At 40.5% G+C, this 22,270-nt stretch overlaps 1 protein-coding gene across 1 annotated transcript; it reads right to left on the bottom strand.

The window, feature by feature from the left end:
* Nucleotides 1–7,484: 7,484 nt before the first annotated feature.
* Nucleotides 7,485–13,945, bottom strand: LOC131891046 (disintegrin and metalloproteinase domain-containing protein 10-like). The gene is made up of 2 exons (XM_059240537.1): nt 13,281–13,945; nt 7,485–8,605 (listed from the first exon to the last, which is right to left on the bottom strand). The coding sequence occupies exons 1-2, from the start codon at nt 13,791–13,793 to the stop codon at nt 7,658–7,660; spliced, it is 1,461 nt and encodes a 486-aa protein (XP_059096520.1). The 5' UTR covers nt 13,794–13,945; the 3' UTR covers nt 7,485–7,657.
* Between the last annotated feature and the right edge of the window lie 8,325 nt (nt 13,946–22,270).

The raw sequence follows: 22,270 nt of genomic DNA, 5'->3' as shown, positions 1-22,270 counted from the left end.
CCAATTCTAGGTTATTTCATGTAATTTTGGCTTAAGGAGTAGATCATTTTGTTTTTATTGTTTGGTTTGTTCATTTCATGTACTTGTAAATGTAGTTGATTCTTCTAGTTGTTTACAATCAGTTTAGTTTCCTATTTTCAATACAAAATTGGGTTCTAGAACCTTCCTTTGTTCGATTCCATTCCATTGATGTTAGCTTGTTCTTGTAGTCGAGTTGGTGTTTGTTGGCTGGTCAGCCAAGAGTAGGTCATCGTAGTCGACGACTCTTATTTCTTCCCCTCTGTTGGTAGCCCCAACGTAGCGAAATCACCTATTCTCTTCTTCTTGTCTGTCCCCAGGGAGTACGTTCCTCCTTGGTTTCCACCTCGCAGGTGTGTTGTTTACCTACTCTACAGCTGGTTCTCATTCACTCGCGCTGGTTTCTCCCTTTGACTCTCTTGGCTCTGTCTTCTTCTTCTTCTTCTTCTGTTACACGAAGTTGTTGAAATTGAAGGCCTGTGTTGTCGAAAGATTTTCTCGCAAAATGGGAGAAAGCGATACATTGTCCTACTGGGGTATTTTATTCGAAGTCTAAACTCTTTAGGGGGGTAGCTTTGGCATCTCATTAATGATGATTCCTCACATGGATCTCCGGGCGAATCAAACAGAGAATTTCGGCACTTGTTGCATTTCAGTTGTTTTCAATGGTACTGACGTAATCATAACAAATATACGCAATCGCTGAAGAGCAAATCAGCCTTGGCCTTTCTGACCACACAACACTGTGCATTCGATCTGAAGCTGGCATTGAGAGGAGAAACTTCCGTAAATTGGACAGACATCAATAATACTGTGTGCCTTTGGGCAGTCTAAACAGGGCACTTTGCAACAACAGCACATGGTCAGCCACTCAACAGGTGGAGTTTCTAACAAGGCGGATACATGATGCACTGAACCTTTGCTGCCAAATTGAGAAGATTCAACTCAAGCCTGGCAGCCACCTCTTTCTCGCTCGTGACACGAGAAGAGTTCATTCACACCAAGATGGTGCTTGGGCAGCCCATGGAGGCAGCAACACCTCTAAGGATGGTAAGGTGCTTCGCAACCTAGCATCCAAACTAGCCTGGAGAGACCGTCTTCTGTCAAACCTCTGTCGAGTCAAGGAGAACCCAAATGCAGGGTGGCAGATTGCCAATGAGTCAAGTAAGGACTTCCCCTTTTGGGAGGCCACACTACTGATCATGATTACGCTGAAGCCATCAACGAATTTTTCATTGGCAAGGCACCCCGTATTCCGATCCAAAGAAGGACATTTTCAAATTAGGTGAAAATCGCGAATGCCCACTCTATTCAAAATTCCTGTCTCTAATTTGTCGCAGGAAGAGCTAATTAGGTTGTTGTAAGATATTCAGGATTTTTGATGATCAATATTTTTGATAATCTCCCTGATCAATTTCGCATCATAATCCAGTATTTTTGGACACCCCGATCTGTCAGATGAGTGCTACCATACATTGCGTCTTTGGTGTTGTTTGGGCAAAAGTCTTTTGTGTTGCGTGTGAGAATTTTGATGCTCAAATATCATTTTCCACATCTGAATTATACAATGACAGAAGTTGAAATATGCACAAGAGTATTTACTTCCAATATTTCATATATATGGCAACCACCCATGGAATAACTTAGTTTGCACATCTCTTTTTGTTTGATCATTGGTAACACTAGATCTGATATCATGACGTCACAACTTATTGATATCAACAAGACTCTGAGTCGGCCATTGCTAGTGCAAAAAAACGATTGACACTGGTTCAGGAAATCATTGAAAACGAAAACAAGTGGATAATTTGGTGCTTAGTTTGGCTGAAATTTGATACTTAATACGTGTAGTGTAGTGAAAAGCAAAATCGAAAACTGAAAGGACACTGCGGAACAACGTAAAAGATCGCGTCAAAATCGTCAACACCATTCAAAAATTGCGGTGGATGAACATTGAAAGTTCTGTGTCAAAACTGCAATCTAATGAAGTATTCAAATGGCATCAACATGAAGCTCTTCTTTCTTAATGTTTTTCAACAGAAGAGAGCCATTCCTCCAAACAGAGATCAAAGTTGATCCTCGAACTATTGTTAATATGCTGGAATCATTAAATATCCAGATAATCAACAACCAAGCAACACCCAAAAACCTCAACCATGTGTCAAATTGAACTTATACCTTGTGCTGTTTTGATAATTACAACTTAATTGAACTAGACAGTTAGGCTTCATTGAGCCCATGTAATACTCACTAACCCAAGAATGTGTACCTGTCACATGTATAAACCAAGAGCAACAAATATATTTAAGATACATTGAAGTGTTTTGGTCTGTGTATTAAGAACATAATAACATCGTAAACAATATTAAGGAAAAAACTTTGTCATGATATATTCAAGTCGAGATTGAACGATTATTGGGAGCTTCTCAGTCAGATTGAGCCCTGTAATAACATTTGGAGACACACATTGTTTAATTGCATTAAAGTTCTTGCTTAGCTGATTGACTCTTCCCGTGGACCCAAAATGACAATTCAAAGAACCAATTGGGCTTTTGGGAAGGATGCTTGGGCGCAGATTTTGACCACTTTGACGGGCTCTTTTACAATGTTCCACACTGTCTTTCCATTTTCGGTTTGCTTTTCATACACTACACGTCTGAAGTATCAAATTTCAGCCAAACAAAGCACCAACATTACCCACTTGTTCTCTTTTTCGATGATTTCTTGAACCAGTGTCAAACGCTTTTGCACTAGCAATGGCCGACTCAGAGACTTGTTCATATCAATAAGTTGTGACGTCACGATATCAGATTTAGTGTTACCAAATAATCAAACAAGAAGAGATGTACAAACTAAGTTATTCCATGGGTGGTTGCCATATATATGAATATTGGAAGTAAAAACTCTTGTGCATATTTCAACTTCTGTTATTGTATAAATTCAGATGTGGAAAATGATTATGAGCATCAAAATTCTCACACGCAACACAAAAAGACTTTTGCCCAAAACAACACCAAAGACGCAATGTATGGTAGCACTCATCTGACAGATCGGGGTGTCCAAAAATCCTGGATTATGATGCGAAATTGATCAGGGAGATTACCAAAAATGTTTGATCATCAAAAATCCTAAATATCTTACAACAACCTAATTAGCTCTTCCTGCGACAAATTAGAGACAGGAATTTTGAATAGAGTGGGCATTTGCAATTTTCACCTAATTTGAAAATGTCCTTCTTTGGATCGGAATACGGGGTGAAGGCCGAGAAGATTAGGGCCGACTTGTCCACTGACTCGGATCTACCTCATGAGCCCAACCCAGTTGGCTCCCTTGATCTAGTTAAGGGGTTAAACTTAGCCATACACGACACAAGATCAATGAAGAGGAGACCCTGAAGCTCATGTCCGGTCTGAAAAAAAAAATTCCTTAGGCCACGACCCATCCCTGTCCTTGCTCTGAAGTTGGTGCTTCCTTACTAGAGTCGACTACAATGTTTATCGACTCTTCCTCTCACTGACTAGTAGCGTTCCCAGACATGCAAGCTAGTGGATGTGGCACCACTGCATAAGAAGAAGGAGAAGGATGTAATGGAGACTACAAACCAATAGCACTCACAAGTGCAATATCTAAGCTCAGAGTCTGCATTCCTGTTTCAGACTGCTCCCTTCTTGGATGTAGTCCTGGCACCAGAACAACATGAGTACTGCCATGGACGGTGGGTGGCTATGGCTATAACCCTCTGCCATTGCTTTGTTGACGGGGGCCATGCTCAGGGGGAGTCCTTTGCAGTTGCTATGTTGACTTTTTTGGCGCATTTGCTAGTACGCGCTTTCTCGGCTCCTAATGGAGGCAAGGGCAATACAGCTGGACGACTCGTGCGTCAAGTGGATCACTAGTTGGCTCTTCGACTGCAGGCAGAGATTTCGTTGGAACTTCTCGCTTAGCTCTTACCTTGAAGTGAAGCTGGGTCTCCCACAGGGCACCATCACTGGCCCCTGCTTCTTTAATCTTCTTTCTTGGTCCCTACCTGTAGCATTCCAGACACCCCAGGGAATGAAGCCGGGCTTTTGCCTACAATAAAAGCAAAAAACGCAGAGCAAGATCTTTGCTGATGACGTGAGTGCACTAGCAAACCCACCGTTAAGTTGCGAAGTCCTTGCAACACTGTCAAACCAATCCACCATCTTTGCAGAGACAGCTAGACGCATTGGCTTCGCACTAAGCATGGAGAAGACCCAACTGGTTGTCCACTCATCCAGGATGAAGACATCCCCACTGACTACCTGCGTCAATAGGAAGGACATCAAAGCACAAAAAGAGGGTCGCATGCTTGGGGTATCCCTCACCGACGAAATCTCTTTCAAACCTCACCCTGAATCCTTGATCATTTCTTCATCGTTTTGGAAAACTTTGATCTTTTAATTATTATTATGCGGTGACGTGTTAGTTGGTCACTTCTTTGGTTGTGTGGCTTGTCACTGAGTAGGAAGGTCACCAGAAGTTGAAAAACTGGCTAAAAGTGTTGGCAATTTGAATCATTTAGAGGATTAACATGCCAATCAGAAGAGCGGTTCCAAGGATCATTCGACGTGGAGCCTGGCTGTCAACTTAACCTTAACGGGCTCACTGACACTGATAAGTGGACAAGTCTAGCTTGGGCATGGGTGAGTACAGTCTCCTGGTGTACTAACGGACCTCGAGTATATGCTTGGTATGCTCAAGCCCCGAGAGTTGCCTTTAAGGTTGTCCCTAAAATCGCTCAATAATCGGTATGCTACGTAACAATTATAAAACGAGTAGACTCGACTATGCTTAAAGCACACTAAACAATTTGAATTAGTGCGTCAAACATCTGATCTTATGTTTGCAGTTTCGATTCCGGCTTGGAAAACTTGAGTATACTGAAGCATAGGTATGTACTGAGACTATGCTTTCGACGTTTCTCTCTTATTGCGTGAAACATTCCAACTTATAACATAGAAAGTCGACCATGACCACGAAAATTTGCAAAATAATTGCCTTGAAGATTGGCCCAGTGAATGCTAGATAACCGAGATTGATTTGTAATAGTGGGAAGTGGAGGTAGCTAGAAGTATTTGGGCGAGTCCGGCAAAAGTCCATGGTCACCTACACGGTGAGTAGAGTTTCCACATCCTATGCACTTGCCTTGGAGAAGATCAAAGTTGGATTGATCACCCTTATTAGCAGGTTTGGGCTTGAATCGAGATTTAGATCGTTTTATAGGAGGACGTGGCTGCGATAAGGGTTGATGCTAGATTATTTTGAGATTGCTCTCTACTCGGCAGTTGTGGATTCCCATGTCATGGCAGTGCAGTGAAGAAAAATCGGCCAATTTCTCCAAAATCGATTAAAAGACCCGAGTTCACTTTGACTCGAGTCCGGGCTCGCCCCAGCACTAGTAGCTAGCGATTTGTATCCCTAGTTGATTGAGTATTGTATGTCCCGATTAGGGTTATAACCGAAGGCCCTGAGATAAGTCTAACAAATTGAAGCCCATTGATTGGGTGCTCTCCATCTTCGGGAGCTAGCAAGGTATTTCTATCTAGTGCTTGGGTCAAGAGTCCCATGTTTCCGTTCACCAAGGAGATTCAATTAGTCAGGATCTTTCAACCTTGGCTGGTGGACGGAACAAGTGGCCTTCGGTCTAATTTTCTTCTCCAGTCATTCTCAAGGGTCTTTTTAGAACGAATGGGATATCAAACGTAAACTACTCTTAAATCAAATCCCATTTAGACAAATATTTGCACGGCTGGCTTCCCTGTCCAACCATGAGTCTCAATATCTTGTATTTAATTTTTTTAGGTCTTTATTGCAAGAATTTCTCATTGTATCCGTTATTTACAGTATTTGTGTTAGCATCTATTAACTCTTGTCCCATTCTGGGTTCAAAGAGCGCCATTCGAGGTGTGATTGTTCTCACCAAACACTCCCAAATTTGATCTAAGAGACAAGTTTAAAAAAAAATTATTGTACCAGAACTAGCAGACCAAAGTTTGTTGATTCTCAATGAGAAGAAAGGGTTGTTGGCTTTAATGAAAATATCGAACACTGGCAATAGCAATTAGCAACACTATATCCGTATGGCTCAAAATGCAGTTTTCCGAAGGCATCAGATAATATTGTAGAACCAAGTTATCAGCAATAATTATAGTCATCGATTTCGAGCTGTTAATATGTACCTTTGGTAAGGATATACTTGATTGAATTGAATGTAGCTTGGTGATCTGGAAGCCATTGAAATACGATGTCCGTTTTCATGAGAGCCCGGAGTGGTCGGGACGCGTGGGCCAAATCGGGAACGAACTGCCCGAGTTGATTGGCCAATCCCAGGAATGACCGGAGGTCCGTGACGTTGGTTGAGACCGGAAATTCAGACATCGAAGCTATTTTTACAGGATCCGGACGAACGCCATCCGTGCCAATTATGAATTCGGCAAAATTCATGGACGAGCCAACTTGTGCTTTCGTCTTGGATAAGGCGATGCCGTGTTGGTGACATCGTGAAAGCACGGTCTCTATTTTCGCCAGGAGATCCTCGCAGGAGTCGCCGCAGACAAGGGTGTTATCGACAATATTGCGGACTCCAACAAGACCGGACAGGGCCTGATCTCCCCGTGTGCAAAATTCGTCACCCAAAGGGTTGAATCCCATGGGTGCTTGGCAATACCGAAAGCGCCCGAAGGGCGTAAGAAATGTCGTCAGATGCCTGGATGATTTGTTAAGTTCCACCTGCTAGCAACCCTTAACCCCGTCCAAGACGACAGACCATTTGGATGAAAAGGAATCGATGTTGAAATGTCCATGGCGGAAGAGAATGGATGGACTGGACGTTTGACATACTTGTTGAGTGAGGTGAAGTCAATCACGAGACGGACGGATCTATTCGGTTTTGGGACCACAAGGCTTGGGCTGACCAAGTCAGAAGGATTGGAAACAAGTTCAATGATGCCCGATGTGACCTGATAGGAATATCTTACCTGAGATGAATGGTCAAAGGTGTACCTCTTTTTTAAGGTTTGAGTACCTCACATGCCTCGAAAACGGAGGAGAGTTTGGATCTTCTCTTGGACCTTCCCCTCTGAGGGGTTTGAAGAAGCAGAACGAATATCAACCTTGGTGACGGACGGAGGATAAGGGAATGTTGGAGGTAACATCCCAAGATAAATCATTGAATGCCACGAAAGAAGAATCTGTCCATGTATATGCGGAGAACATATGCCCAGATCGTTGTGGAATACTTCCTCAGGTGAGTAATCTCAAGTTGAAGTGCCCCGTAGCACTCCATTTTTGTATCATTGGCAGCGCGAAATGACCGTTTTTGAGATTGATCCACTTCTATCCCATAGGTACGAACCAGATCAGCAGATCCTAATAACCATATACACTGTAGTCAGATGCAAGACCTTATCCAAACACAAAGTTGAAATTCGTCTGCCAATCTGGCCCTCAGTCCAACACATTTTTATTTACAAAAGACTTCGGGAAAACTCCGGTGAGAGGGTCTAAAAAAATTGTCGACCATGTGGTATTTTAAATAAGAGGCAATGGCATGGACCAAAAATCGCATTAGCGAATTGGCTTGATTTCAAGGGACCCTAATAATAATCTGAATCGGTGACTAGCTTTGTTTATCAAATTGCCTTTCCCCTCGATAGGGAAGTCTTGTTGGTCTTTGATTGACCGGTAACATTAGCCGGAGGTTGAATGTTGGTCGTTCCAATGGGGTGGGACTAGGTGTAATTGGACGTGGAAGTGGCCTCGTTCCGGTCGGAATAGCAGAAGGCCTGAGAATGGGCTTTGCTTTTCGATGACTAGGAGGAAGGTTCGGGCAAGGATGTGGCAATACAGGTTTGGTTGAAAATCGGGGCTTGGCAGGTGACGAAGGCCGCAGTTGCATTGGCAAAGGAGGTCTTGGGTGCCATTGAACAAAATTCGAGTTGGGTTTGGGATGGTTATCTTGAATTTGATGGTGCTCCCTTAGTGCGTGTTCTTTGAAACCATTTAAGATCATAACCTCGTGCTTTAGGAAAAAAATCCGATTATGGCGCCAATCGTAATAAAGGCCCAAGCTTATAACAACCGTTCCACAGCTTAGAAAGAGCCAAGGCGCCACCAAACCGAACTTCCAAATGGGATCCCATTGGCTTAAGCACAATGGTTTTTGATTCCAACCACAAGGTGTAGCTGAAGAGTTGAGATAGCGATCCCCGGGATCAATATTAGCTGGATAGCAACAAGGATCAGCGCATTGGGAGTAATCAAGGCCACAATCACATTCTTCGGACCCCTCGACGATCCCGTTGCCGCACAAGGATACTTGTTTGGACCTTGACCTTGACATGGGTTGCAAGCAATTGGAGTACCTCCGCAAGGATAAACGTTTTGCCAGATGGGATCGAATGGACTTTTGGGAACAAGTTGAAAACCTGTTGATATTGCCTTCAACCGCTGTGGAGGCCATGATGTATTTGGAAGAACAGCCTCGATTCTCGTCGTGATCTGCCCCGAAATTGTGCCCCAACTCGTGAGAAAAGGTGATCACCGAGTCCTTGATGTGTGTTTGAACCTGAAATGGGGAGAAAGAAGTTCTTATTTATTCGAATGTTCATGTGATACGTTTCAGATAGTCCTTAATATTTTTGAAGTCACACGTTTTAACGTGAGAATACTGATACAGAAATTGAGAAAATCTTTCAAAGGCACTATTGATAGCTACACGAACTTGCTGAGAGCTTTGATCGGTGAAAAACGGGATTTTGTCACTAATAGATCGCAATATATTCAGTTTAAAGAACAAGAATGATTATGATTATCTTTGCTAGCAATTGTTAGGGATAGAGGCTTAGGGTAGTAGTTAGAGTAGCTTCCTAGAGTGAGAGAGCTCCCAGGTTCGAATCTGCTCCCCGATCTTTCTCCGAAGGAAACTTTCAATCACTAACCACAACCAAAACGAAGAACCAAAGTGCTATCAGACAATAGACATGGCTCTGCCTCATAGAATTTGATAAATGATATGATGGCTTTCTACACTGGTCTGACGAGGATCAACCCTCCAACCCAAGGACGCCTCAACCAAAAGGAAATCCCATAAAAGAAGGCCGGGTGCGATGAACGGATTGCGGAAAGAGCGAGGTAAATTAATGGATCGGGTAGCTTATCTAATAGACTGATTTGAGTGCATCAAACCCTGGCGATCGAAAAAGCACGTTAGCTATTTGACGTGTTTTGCTCAGAATTCAAATAGAATTATCAAGTCCATCCAACTCCTTGTGGGTGATGTGAACCCACAAGTATAGAACGAAAGACGACAGCGATTGATTACCCAACGAATAATGACAAGGATTCCGAACTCTATGGTCGCGAAGTCAGTCTTGGTGTCGGTCAAAAATATTTAGATATTTATGGATTAGCATTGTACAAACCGAGATGCTTCCTTAGATGTAGAAGCATATTCTACGTACAAGTCTAGATCGGTCAGTAAGTAATATCGTTGGTAGGCTATGATCGAAATGGGCGAGGTTTCGGCCTTATGGATTTGTAACAATGAATTTTGGTGCCTGCTCTTTGAGCCATTGTCTGGAAATTTTTTTTGAGAAGGAGCATAAAAAGCTAAGGTCAAGCAATTTCCATTTTTTTTTCTTTTTAGCCATTTTCCATTTTCTTGGCACTTTTTCTACTCTATGTTTACTATCTTTAACATTTCAGGACATTTTTTGCCCTTTTATTTTTATTTGGGACCTTCTCTGCTTCCTTCTTAACTTGTTGTGCCTACAACTAAACAAAATTTAAATTTTCGGCCTGCTCTTGTTCAACTACATGAGCTTTTGACAATATAACTTTGAAATGAGACACTTTACAAATACGTAAATGATATGAAAACGGCCCGCCTTTAACTGAGAAGATCGACATTGCTTATTTTATTACTTTAGTTCGAAAAGTGGCTCAGAGTTGCTTTAACCAAGAGAAGGCCGATTTGTCGGGAAGCACTTTCACAGTCCATATTTCTAGAAGTTCGTGGTTTATAGCATTCTTAGTAAAATACCTGGTTTTGCCAAACAATGGTGTTGCCTCTCAAGATATCCCAATCCCAAACACGAATTTATCCAGGGAACAGTTAGTAGCGCAATGTCCTCTCAAAGCTTGAACTAGTTGGTCCCAATTGGTTAACGAGCGGAGGCCTTTGAGATCCTTGGTGGCCATGAGGTCAAGTTCTCAAGGTTACTTCTAACATGGGAGTTGAAATCGCAAAAACCAGTCACTGAATGTCTCCCCTCCCTTTTCATTGCAACAGAGAGATTGTATCTTTGGGTAAAGACAGGCACGTTTAAGTGTTGATTTAAAGGTTGTCTCCGAAGGCGGGATTCGAACCCACGCCCCCTGGGGACCATTTTTGTAAATGTTTCGTGATCCATAGAGTAATTGGTACTTAATGATCTGGGGTGGAAAACTCAAGCATATCATACCACGAGAGGCTTGGAAGTTGTGATGATATTTTAGCCAAGTGCTTAATTTCATCTTAATTTTAAAATATAATCTTGCTTGACAAAGATCATTTTTCATTGAATTTAGCTACATTATAGGAATTGATTTGACATTTTCATCACACCTGCCCAGCCTCTCATTGTACGGAAATGCTTGAGCTTTCCACTCCAGATCTATAAGTAGTTTTTACTCAATGCATGATCTAACCAATACCCTTTTGACATTGTTTGACATCCTAAGCGGTATTAACCTCGGCATTCATTTGAGATGGATTTGTAACCAAAGTATCAACGCCGATACCCTTCACTAATAAAGCATCATGAACGGAAGGTTTCATCCACTGGGGAAATAAGTAATGTGAGATAAGTCCCCGTTATGGAAAAGCCGAGGCGAGCAATTTAGTTGCTTGAGAGGTTGCGTAGGAAGGGGTTTTGTCTTGCGAGAATAATTTACGGTTCTTCCAAACGGCAATGTGAGCCTCAGCCACAGAAGCATTCGAGATGTCATCCTTGGATGGAGTAGTACCAACACTGGGAATTCCTCCTCATGATCTGGTAATGGGCCACTGAGAACGAGAAGTACGCTTCAAAGCCATAAAAAATTCCAGGCTGGTCCGCAGTTGCCACGGAGAAATGTTTCCCACCAAGGGGCTAATTGAGTTTGAAGATGCCGCTCAAAATCAAAGATGCCCTCGAACTAAAATCTAGCACAAAAATGCCACCCAAAGATGTCATCTGGCAGCTATAAGGGTTATCTGTAATAGAGGTTTTCAAACTGGCGTCTTCAATTTCTGAAGCTATCGTCATCTAAGCTTGTTTCTTGAAAAGTGGCTCGTTTAAGACTACAAATTTGACATCATTTTGGTCGAATTTGGCACTCAATTCCACTCAGTGTGACCAAACAGTGGTTAAGCTAACACATTATTTCACTTTTTTTTCAGCATTAGACCTTTTTCATTGATTCATTCAACAAACTAATGGGTCATTCCTTGGATTTATGTACTGATTCAGACATGAGGGTCCTCAAGGGGAGTGAGCCTGGAGAGAAAAAGGGAGAGCAGACGCCTTGGATTTTTCTTTGACTTCCTTCCTATTTGAGCACCCTGCCCTTCTCGCCTCTTTGGATTTACCTAGAGGGCTTTCACTTTCTGTAACTCAGAGCTTGATTTTTAGATGGCGGGGCAATAGCTCCACCAGAAACGCGCCATTGCAGCCAGAATATTGCGATTTCTTCTCACCTTGAAGCCATAAGTTTCGAACAATTTTCCATCACAGATTTCACGGGGAATTTTGGATTCTGTGATTGGGACATCCCTCCTTGAACAAAAAAGCCCCAAAAGTATCTGAATGTACTCTCAATCCAAACTTATGACTCATTTGCAAAATCCTTTACTATTAGCTGCATGTAACTGAATCGAATCATTCGAAGGGGCACAGTCACCCTAAACTATGACATGACTTTATTGACTTTACACGCATTCTTTAACGTGAGAAGAGATGTTGGCACATGTATTGCTACTTTTTGAAATCAGGATACCAAGGAAATGGAGTACATACAAAAAATTAGTTACTCCATATGCAAGTAACTTTAAGTATACTTGAAAGCACACTTGAAAAATGTCTGAAGCACATTTTTTGAGATTCTGCATACATTCTTTGACGGATTGGGTATGCTTTGAAAAGTGAAACTATTGATCGATTAGAAGATTACCTTGCATTACTTTGTAACCACCTAATATCAGGTCATAATGTGGATTTTTTTGCTCAAAACTAATTTTCCAAAAAATCAAATCGGAAGCCTTGCTGGGGTACCGTATTGGTAGAGCATCCGCTTTCCAATTTGCGAACCCTGGTTCGATCCCAGACTTGCCAAGTCCAAGCTTCTCTGTGGTATTTGATTACAGCATGAGTTGCTACTTTAACAGCTTAAATGGGCGAACCTGCGGTCATTCCCGAGGGTGAGGTAATAATTAATGTTGGTTGTGATGACGAAGCGGGAATATACCTCAATTGGGACACCCACCATTCAGATGGCAGGCCGAGCGAGAGAGCTACCATCTGACTTCATAACAAACAAATCAAATTGGAAAGCAATCTGCCGAAGCCAAAAAGGATAACACAATGACAGCAACAAGGGGAAATTAATTATAACATGCTTTAATTGTGTCTAAAAGTATGTTAAGAGCAAAGGCGACCAAAACCTATGTATGTCCTATCCGTTTTAAGGTTTAGAATGCATTTATTTGGATTTTTTTTTTTTTCAATTTTTAAGCAATTTTCTTTTAAGAATTTTAACTCATTGTTGCGACAAATAGAGAAAGTGTAGGCAAGTGATCAAAAAGGCAGCACAAACCAGGCAAGAATCTTCTCACCAGATGGCGTGGGTTAAGATCCCGCCTTCGAAGGATATCGTTTTCAGGGAGACGGAGGAGAAGTGGTTTTATTGGCTGGCACAATGTCCTTAAAAGAGAGAGGTCCCAGGTTCTTTATCCTCTCCGACCTTTCTCATGAAAACTTTTAGAGGCTTTATTTGTTTTTAGGTTTTAGTGCATACTTTAATGCTAAAATAAGGTTTTTTTGCATATTTTGGTCGTGTTTAATTGCAATTATTTTTTCGTCAGGTGACAAACTCGCCGTTTAAATGTATTTGATTTCGTTGGTATTCTGATGTCGAAAAGTGCCCATTAAAGTGCCGCTACTACGTTTTACACACGCAGTGGCTTGGAGGATACGTGTTTGTTGTATTGATATCAAACATACCCCATGGTTCAGAAGACTTGTGAATCCCGTATTTTGGTTACGGGAACAAAATGCTCCCCGATGAGCCATTCCCTGAAGTCCATCTGGAAAGTCCCGATAAGTCAACAAGTGGGCCAAGCAGAACTGTGAAAAGTCTATCAAGGCAAAGGTGTCCAAGAATTGTCGAGCCGTTCGATTACAAGTGGGGCAAAACTCGAAAAGTATCCGAATCTCTTCCACTCGAAAGTAGATCCCTTTGAATTGTCCCAGAAAGATATCCCTTGAGTAGATGTCGTTGGCTCCTGTCACGAGATCTTTCACTGTCTCTGTGATACGAGTGAAATTCCTCTGAAAGTGATTGAACAGAAGCTCATCAACGGCTATCAAAAGGGAACACGCTCTGTCCCCATTGGAACTTGACGATGGCCTCAGGTGGCTGGGGGACTGAACTGATTGGAAGGGCGGGATCACGTTCAAAAGAAAGATGAGCACAACTATCACTTGAAGGTTCATTATTAACCTAAATAACAACATTTGACACCATCTCCTTCTTGAAAGAATGAATAATCAGGAAATGAATGTTATCTCACTTGTGTCGGATTTTTGAGATGGATGAAGGTTTGCCATTAGGTTACGAGTAAAGTCCGGCAGCACTTTCAAACGGTATCTAATACCTGTCTGTCTCGGGTTCTATGAAGATGCAATTTTTGTTGCCGAATTTCTCACCTTCTTGTTTGACCCTATAGCGGGCCCTCTCAACAAATTTAAACAACATAGTGACCTTTTATAACCTAATGGAATGTCCATGTATCCACCACGGTTTTTGGGTTTGGGTTTCTAACCGCTAGATGGCTTTGAAAAGCATACAATATCAGATATCGTTCGTACCTTTTTTGTTATTTTACAGTCCTAACTTTTTTAATCTCTCCCAATGAGAAAGCCCTCTCATTCCTTTTATGTGTAGTAAATAGAATGGTCGTAGTGAGCATGGTAGCGGCCCATGGAGGGTTGGTGCTCCCTGTTTAGTACAAAAGAGGATTTTAAGTATTCATCAACTTGTTATCTGATGCGTTAAAATTAAATCTGATTTCACACGTGATGCCTCTTCTGTCACTTGCTTTATATTTTATTCTCGGGTTAGGACAAAGTGTGCGGAGACAATAGACTTGAATAGAGGTTTCATTGCATATGCATCTCTGGATTTGAAAGTTCGATATATCCACCCGCAAGTTTGGTATGCTATGGTCACTTTCGATTTGAGTTGGCGGATCTGGCTGGCCTTGGATATGGGGTTAATCAGGAACTTTAGTCAAAAACTTGTCCAAGTCTGGCGTAAAGCCTGCTACTGGATCAACACCTACGTACTCCACATTAAAATTTGAGGGCAGCAAACTGAACAAAGAAGGAGCCTGAGAAAGAAGAGAGTTGGACTACATTATTCTGAGGAGCCTAGAATGAGGGGTTACATACGTAGAATACCTTCTATTACCTGGCTTCTCAATGTGCTTCTTTATTCTTCTCGATATGTTCCCGAACAAGTTTTAAAGATTTCCTGCCTTCAGATTTGCAGAGTCTTTTCGAGCTTCCTCTAGAGATGCTCGAGTGTAGACGAAGCTAGTATTCCGTGTAAGGATGAGATTGAAGGTCTCTCTTATCATAGGTAATTACTCGATTCCCGAAAACACTAACGGAACATGAGAGGCTATCCGGTCTTTGTCCCCAGCAATAGCGTTATTGCCAATACGACTACCTCAAATGAGAACACCTATCTTACTAAGGGTTAAATTTGTTTAAACCTATCTTAAGATTTCCGCTTATGAGGTTAAGGTGACAACACTTCCTCCTTCAGAAATTAAGAGCAAATTCTTTGACTTAAAGTTCCACCAACGGTTGCATCTTTCATTTATGCACTGTAAGGTAGAAGGTAAATGCATATTGTGACATAGAACTTTATCTAAAGCAAGTTCCAAGTCCAAACTGAGCGACTTTCAGACCCCAGAATGTCATTGTGAAGCGCACTTTATCGAGTGAAATTCGGTGTCGTGTAAACGCACCATTAGAAACGCTCATGGGTGATGGGCCAAGGGCCTGTTTTTATTGCTGTTACCTTGGAGTTGGGAGGCTTGGACGTTAACCGTTATGAAACCACGGCGACGAAAGTTTGGAGCGGATGCTCGTTCTGGGTTAACGTCCAAGCCTTAAATCACAAGTAGGAGCGTTTACAATTCTCCCTTACCTAGACGTCTAGACAGGACGCACGCCCTTATGAGTTATTTTGTACTTGAAACACAAGCTAATATGTACCTTATGGTGAAGATCGGTTCATATGCAACTCTTACTCGTTCATATGGCGAGTTTTAGTTCAATGACCCAACAAGTTCCGTAGGTATATTGTTTCGTAAGGTTCCCCAAATATATACTTTCGGCGTACCACAAGGCATCCGAGTTGTATTTTATTCTCAGGTTTTATTATGGATAGATAATAGTGCATAGCACAACTGGCAAGTCTTTGAGCTAGTGCATCGAAATAGCTATTCATTCACACAGTGGTAAAAATACCCTTTAAAGTTTTGATGGAAATTCCCAAGCACATCTTGGCATTCTTCTCCCTCAGAAAATTATGGGGAACAATTTTAATTTCATTGGTTTATGAAATTCTAGCCCACATAAAAGCTTACATACCTAAAAACGTTATAAAAACTAAAATTTTCAAAAACCTACTCAATGTAAGTTGGGAGCGCATTTAGTTAGCTCTTTAATATAAATTATGATATCATCTGTTTCACCGCTTCTTAGTTACTTGGAATTTAGTGGCCCAAATTTCATCGTTTTTGGCCCAAAATGCCCCGGTTATATGTTAATTCAATTTCCGAAAGAATTAATATCGACTTTCAATATCACAAATACAAAAGAATATATTTCTTCTTCTTACATAGTTTCACAATAGCTAAAAATGCTATATAATGTCACTTAAAACACACTAAAAGTGTAATCTTTGAAAATGTGTTTTACAATCTTCATGTGTACAATTAGTTATGCATTCACTTGAATTCTGAAGACGGTACATACAACAAACAATGTTATAGATTTTGTCGTTTCTTGAAGACTTTGTTGAAACTGATTGAAAATAGCTTCTTTAAGGCTTCATTGATATTTGTGAAATTTTCAGTGACCACTCAACTAAATGTACCTTGGACGCTTTTAAAAATGAATTTTCAAAAATCTGCTTTTTTGAGGGTTTTAGATATGGTTGTACAAGGTTTTAACTTAATTTGAAATTACGCAAGAAATGAAAAAATAATCTTTAATTTTTGCAATAGTGAAAATCGATATTATGTCTTTGGGAAATTGAATTAACATATAACCGGGGCATTTTGGGGCTAAAAACGATGAAATTTGGACCACTAAATCCGATGTAACTAAGTAGCGGTGAAATAAATGATATCGTAAATTACATTCAAGAGCTAACTAAGTGTGCTTCTAATTTACATTGAGTAGGTTTTTGAAAATCTTAGTTTTTATAATGTTTTTAGGTATGTAAGTTTTTTATATGGACTAAAATTCCATAAAACAATAAAATTAAAGTTGTTCCTTATGACTTCTTGAGGTAGAAAAATGCCAATTTGTGTTTGAGAATTTCTCTGGAAACTTGATAGGGCGTTTTGAACACCGTGTTCAATAGCGGGGGCATCGAAATAACTATTCATTCAATAGCGGGGGCATTCTTTTAGACATGCTAGTTTATGGAAGGATGCTTAGTGGTTTTTGATGAGCTGTAACATAATTCTAAAATTCTAAAGTGAAGAAAGTTTATTTAAATTAAGCCCAAAAAGATAGTCGGCGGTGCTTGTTACGTTTCACAGATAGATATTCAAGCTTACGCAGTTTGTCTCCAAAATCCAAATACTGGTCTGATAGAGTTCAATATTTTTACTCTCAACCCTTTTCTATGTAACTAACCACGTCTAAAAAGAGACATCAGTAAGGAACGGGGTAAACAGACAACCCTGTGACGGCTCTGCTTGGGTGACTGGCCAACTTGACCTAACGGCCAACTCAACCAAGGGTTACTTGAACCAAAAGACAACCCAACCCAGGACAACTCGACCAAATGGATAACTCAACCCAATGCACAACTCAACCCAATAGACAATTGAACCCAATGGATAACTTGACCCAGAAGAATAACCAAACACAACACATAGGCTAAAAAAATCTCGATTATGGAACAAAACTGAAACTTGAAGAGTTAACATTCAATTTGCTTGCGAAATATTTACTCATTTTTATTAACTTTTCTTATCATATATTATTTGATCGACCAATGAATTAGAGTTAGCGGATGTGGCTGGCCCTTGAATATAGGGTTGATTTGAAAGATGCAACCGGATCAACAAGGCCTTCGTACTCCCTACGAATATTTGAGGGCAGCAAATTGAACAATGAAGGAGCCCGAAAAAGAAGAGAGTTGGCTTCATTGTTCTAGCTAGCCTAGATTCTCGAAGGCTTGAAGGTGCTTTCAAACCGAACGTTGAACCTCTACGGTCACTAGAAATGACCCTAAATCCTTCTTACCTTCTCTCAATACTGTACAATCCCAACCTTAGTGGCAATATAGATTTTCAATATACACAGATCTTTAAAATTATTGCTGGTGTGGGCTGATCTTCGTGCATTAGTTATCCATCTTACTGCTTTCTTTTGCAAAGGAACAAGTCTCTTACAGCACAACTTTGGCCAAAAAACCCAACGACTGCAAATTCAAACTGAACTGAAATCGTCATTTTAAATGCAAAGCTGTGGGTGCAGAAGTCAATATTGTCCAAAAATGTTACTACAATATGACATTTTCGTGGCAGATTCAGAACCAATCACAATTAGAATCCTATTTGCATCGTTCTTTGAGCAAAAGGGAACAATTGTTTGGACCAGTACATAAATTTCCAGCCCATGTCCTCAGAAGCCTTATGCACTGGAAACTTTATGACTGACTGTCAGTATATTCAAAACTCCAAATTGCCCCTACGATGAATTTCGAAGAAGGTCATTGCTTCTTTCATTTAATGATCATTTAATGATCAGTTATCAAACGAAAATGAGATGTTAAGACTAAGGCCCTGTAGTTAAGAAAAAAAGAAACAAAGATTGCACATAACGTAACTCGGCCAAGTAATTAGAGAAAAGCAAAATTAGTCGCCCTTGGAAAATGATAAATTTTCGAAGCTGCCCTGCCCCTATAAGGTCAATTATCACTAATCTTGGACCTTATCAACAATCTCACATATTGACCGTCAAGCTGATGTAGGTGTTTTTTTTAAATCAAATTAGATCTATATCAATTGAAAACATAATTGACACAAACCACAAAATTGCATAAAACGTTTTAGACAATCTTCCCAAAATAAAGGCCAATACTGACTATGTAAGCAAGATTGCGAGGGCGAGTTTTTCCTCTCAAAAAAAGTTAGTGTACTTAGAAATGTTGTGTCACAACAGATTAGTCTCTTGCGAATCATCTATTTCCGGGATTTTTAAAAGGGTCCAACAATTCCATCAATCCGTTCATTCAAATTGCATCAAATTACGGGAGCTGAAAAAGGATACGATCAACCTGGCCCACCCCATCTACTGCAATATCCTAGACTTTCAACATTTGCCTTTACTCACTTATTTATGTACTGTCTGTGATTCCCCCTCCACTTTTTCCATGTGCACTGAACTAATGCTAGTCATCTGTGTTGTATTATCGCGGAGTATTAATATTGCATATTTTGCCTTTCTTCCGGAGGAAACCATTATTTTGATGCAACGGAATAAAGGACAACGCTTCCGAACGTTCATAAACGACTGCTTTTTATTTAACGCTTTTTTGACGAATGAGAGCGAGGTGAAAAGGAAAGTATTTACGATCTGTCTGGGAATCTCTGAAGTAGCGGAGTGATACCCACGTCCGGATGCGTAGCGAGCCACTACAATTCAAATATTCTGCAGCTAATTTCGGCAATCTGATCCCAGGTTTTTAAAGCCAAGGAGTGAATCTTAGATTGAGAAAACGTCCATTACGACCATTTCTCGATCTAGGATTCATTCCTGCGCTTCAAAAACTGGTCTCTGGCTTCTTGTTCCTCAAACTAGAAGTGTTACCCAAACAATTCAAAAGTGTGTGATTTTTGGGAGCTGATCAATTGGTCATCCTTGATGTCTGGTTACTCTCCACGTTTGCGACCTCTGACGGCCAAATATTCCCTGAATTGTGCCATCATAATGAGCACTTTTTCCAATTCACAAAGCTAAATGTACCATGAGACCCGGTCATACTGATGATTACACTCTCATAAAAAAATGTTTTTCGTACGTCGAGCGGAGTTTTGAGATTGTTGCCCCAACCGGTATTCTTCCCAACGCCTTGGTACAACCATGGAGTACGTCAATACCGAAGAGGAAAGCTTTCGTAGCACAACTCACTCGATAGTTTAAAATTCAATTAGATTTGAGAGCTACAGCGAGTGCAGGGTGGCTCTAATGTTTGTCTTATTTCTTGCTCATCAAAATGCTGAAAATCAGTGTTGCCGTACTAGATTTTCTTCAATTTTCTTTGCCTCACATGCCCTATTCGGACATCTAGGCAAGCGCTGGTACCAGCAAACAAACTTGCCTGCCAATGCCAGTGATGCAAAATTGGCGTTTAAAACTGGTTTTAACGAAGCTGACCTTTTCTCATATGGCAATGTGAAACAAGAGTCAGCTTCTCAAAAACGTGTTTAATGCCCCATACTTGCATCACTGACACTGGTACCAGCAAACAAACGAACCTGCCAGAGCTTGCCTAAACGTCCCCATTGGTTTGCTTAGCATGCCCTATGGTGCCTCACCTTCTTTTGTTTTAAAAATTTGGCCTGATTCTCGTTCAAAAGATGACTGACCCGTCCTTACATACTCGCGCTAAGCAAGGTCTAGTCATTATATGGTCTGGGGTTTGAGCAAGCTGTTCAACCATATTTTTAAGAACGAAATTTGGGGCTCAAGCTGCAGTTTTTTTGTTGGGAGATTGAAACGAAATTCCAAATGCGTCATCATTGCGTTGCAATTTTGGATACATTTTGTTGCACTTTTGAGATGTGTTGCTTAACAAGGACAATCAATAGAACATGTGACTTGCACTGCTAATATCGGAATCTTTTTTTGACATGTTACATTTGTTATGTCCAAAAAAAGCATGCTTTTTATTATTCTACCGCTCTTTCTATGTGTATATTTGTAAGATTCAAAAGAAATTAAAGTAAAACAAGAATAACAAATGTTTCATGGGAGTAATTCAACTTGTCTTAAACAAGATTTCACGAAATGTCACTCCCCCTTGCCAACCAGCACCAGTTGACCTGAAAACATGCTCATTCAGTACAACTCCTGTTTGTAGGCATTCTAGTCACTTGGCTCTCTGTGGTCAGGATTGTTACAAGATAGTTGATCAATTAGGCCATTTGAAATCAGATATTTAAACCAGCAACCTCTTGCTCACTCTAGGAAAGGGTGCTTACTGCTACACCACATCTCCTACCTTCAGTAAAAAGAAATTTATAATATTTGAGGATATGTACCAGTTACTGGTAGAAAAGCCATAATGTGTCTCAATGCAAGAGGGATCTAAATTATATCAGAATCTCAATTTCTAGCAAGGAAAAATACCACCTAGAGATGGTTTAGTCATGACCTAGTTGGAACCAAAAATATTTATTTACAATATCCAAGGTGTAGTTGGAGAACAACTTAGTCTGATGATTTAGTAGAGATTAGAGAATGACAGTTATGATTATGATAAAGAGGTAGTTTTTAATGATGGGCGTCAAAAGGAAAGTAATGCATATTTATCAATCAAGCCAAATGATAGGAATGTCCGATTGTCCATTTTGCAACAAATTTGTTAAGTTTGAAAATCTTGCCACTAAGCTCTTACAATATGCCAGAAAACATGCCAGATCCAAAAAATATGCCACTTTCAATTTTTTCATCCAGAGGGGTTCTAAATATGCCAGTTGTACACTTTTTGGCATGCAAATATGCCATCTCGCAGCACTGCATATGAATGCAAGCAATCTAGGGAGCTTGATATGCATTCATTTACACTAATTTTAAAAGAGGTGACCAGCATGCACAAGTTGAGATTATTGACATCTGATTGGTTGGTCAGCAAGTATTTGTGAGTAGGCATCTCTCAGCCTACTTGTGAATCTGTGTAAAAGAATGTCAATTGTGCATTTCCCTTGAAAATGCCCATACATAGAGCATGTCAAGAGAAGGAAATTCATGGAACAATGTGGTCGGGCACCCTGATTTTGGGCATTTTGGGAACGGAGAACTAAGACAAACATCACTGTCAACGAGCACTATCTGCCCATTGAATTTTCAAAGTTCAAGTAATTTTGAGTGAGCTGTGTTTCAAAACCCAACAAGATGAACATGTTTGGTGTGAAGAGCAAACGCACTATCAAATTGGCTCAATACCACAATGCTATTTGCTTAGAAAGGCATACAAAATGGAATAAAAGCCAAAAACTGACACCTCAAGAGAGCATTCATTAAAAGTTTATAAAAATGTTGTTAAAAGTCAGTGGGAATTTCAACTCTATTAACTCACCCCCCTGATGAACATCAGCATCCTGTGTTCAACCCTGAGACCCCAACCTGTGGACCCATACTCTTATTTTCTATTGACTAAAGCAAAGTGATTGTAATTAGGCCTTGGAACTCCTTTCTATATTTTGAGCCTAAACTTTAAAGTTGCTGGCCTGCGTGGTGACCTGGCCTATAACCATATTCGTCATGATTAGGCTCTGACAAAATATGCTTGATTTTGGGCCCAAATACGTCATTTATATGTTGCTCAAACAACCCAAATATGTTGATTTTATGTTAACCAAACGTTTCGGTTTGTTGTTTCTGTCCAGCTTATTTTTTCTAGCATGAAAACTAGGGCCGGCCAAAACTTGCAGATAAATATGGTCTTAATTGAC

This window comes from Tigriopus californicus, chromosome 11 (assembly GCF_007210705.1).
Source record: "Tigriopus californicus strain San Diego chromosome 11, Tcal_SD_v2.1, whole genome shotgun sequence".
Classification (NCBI taxonomy): Eukaryota; Metazoa; Arthropoda; class Copepoda; order Harpacticoida; family Harpacticidae; genus Tigriopus; species Tigriopus californicus.
Note: the sequence above shows the minus strand (reverse complement) of the source record. Positions and strands in the feature narration are given on the sequence as shown.

Coding starts and splice junctions, on each gene's coding strand:
- LOC131891046 (XM_059240537.1), bottom strand. CDS start 13,793: ATGTTGTTATTTAGGTTAATAATGAACCTTCAAGTGATAGTTGTGCTC. Junction 8,606..13,280: donor CAAGTCTTCTGAACCATGGG/GTATGTTTGATA, acceptor TCCCCATTTCAG/GTTCAAACACACATCAAGGA.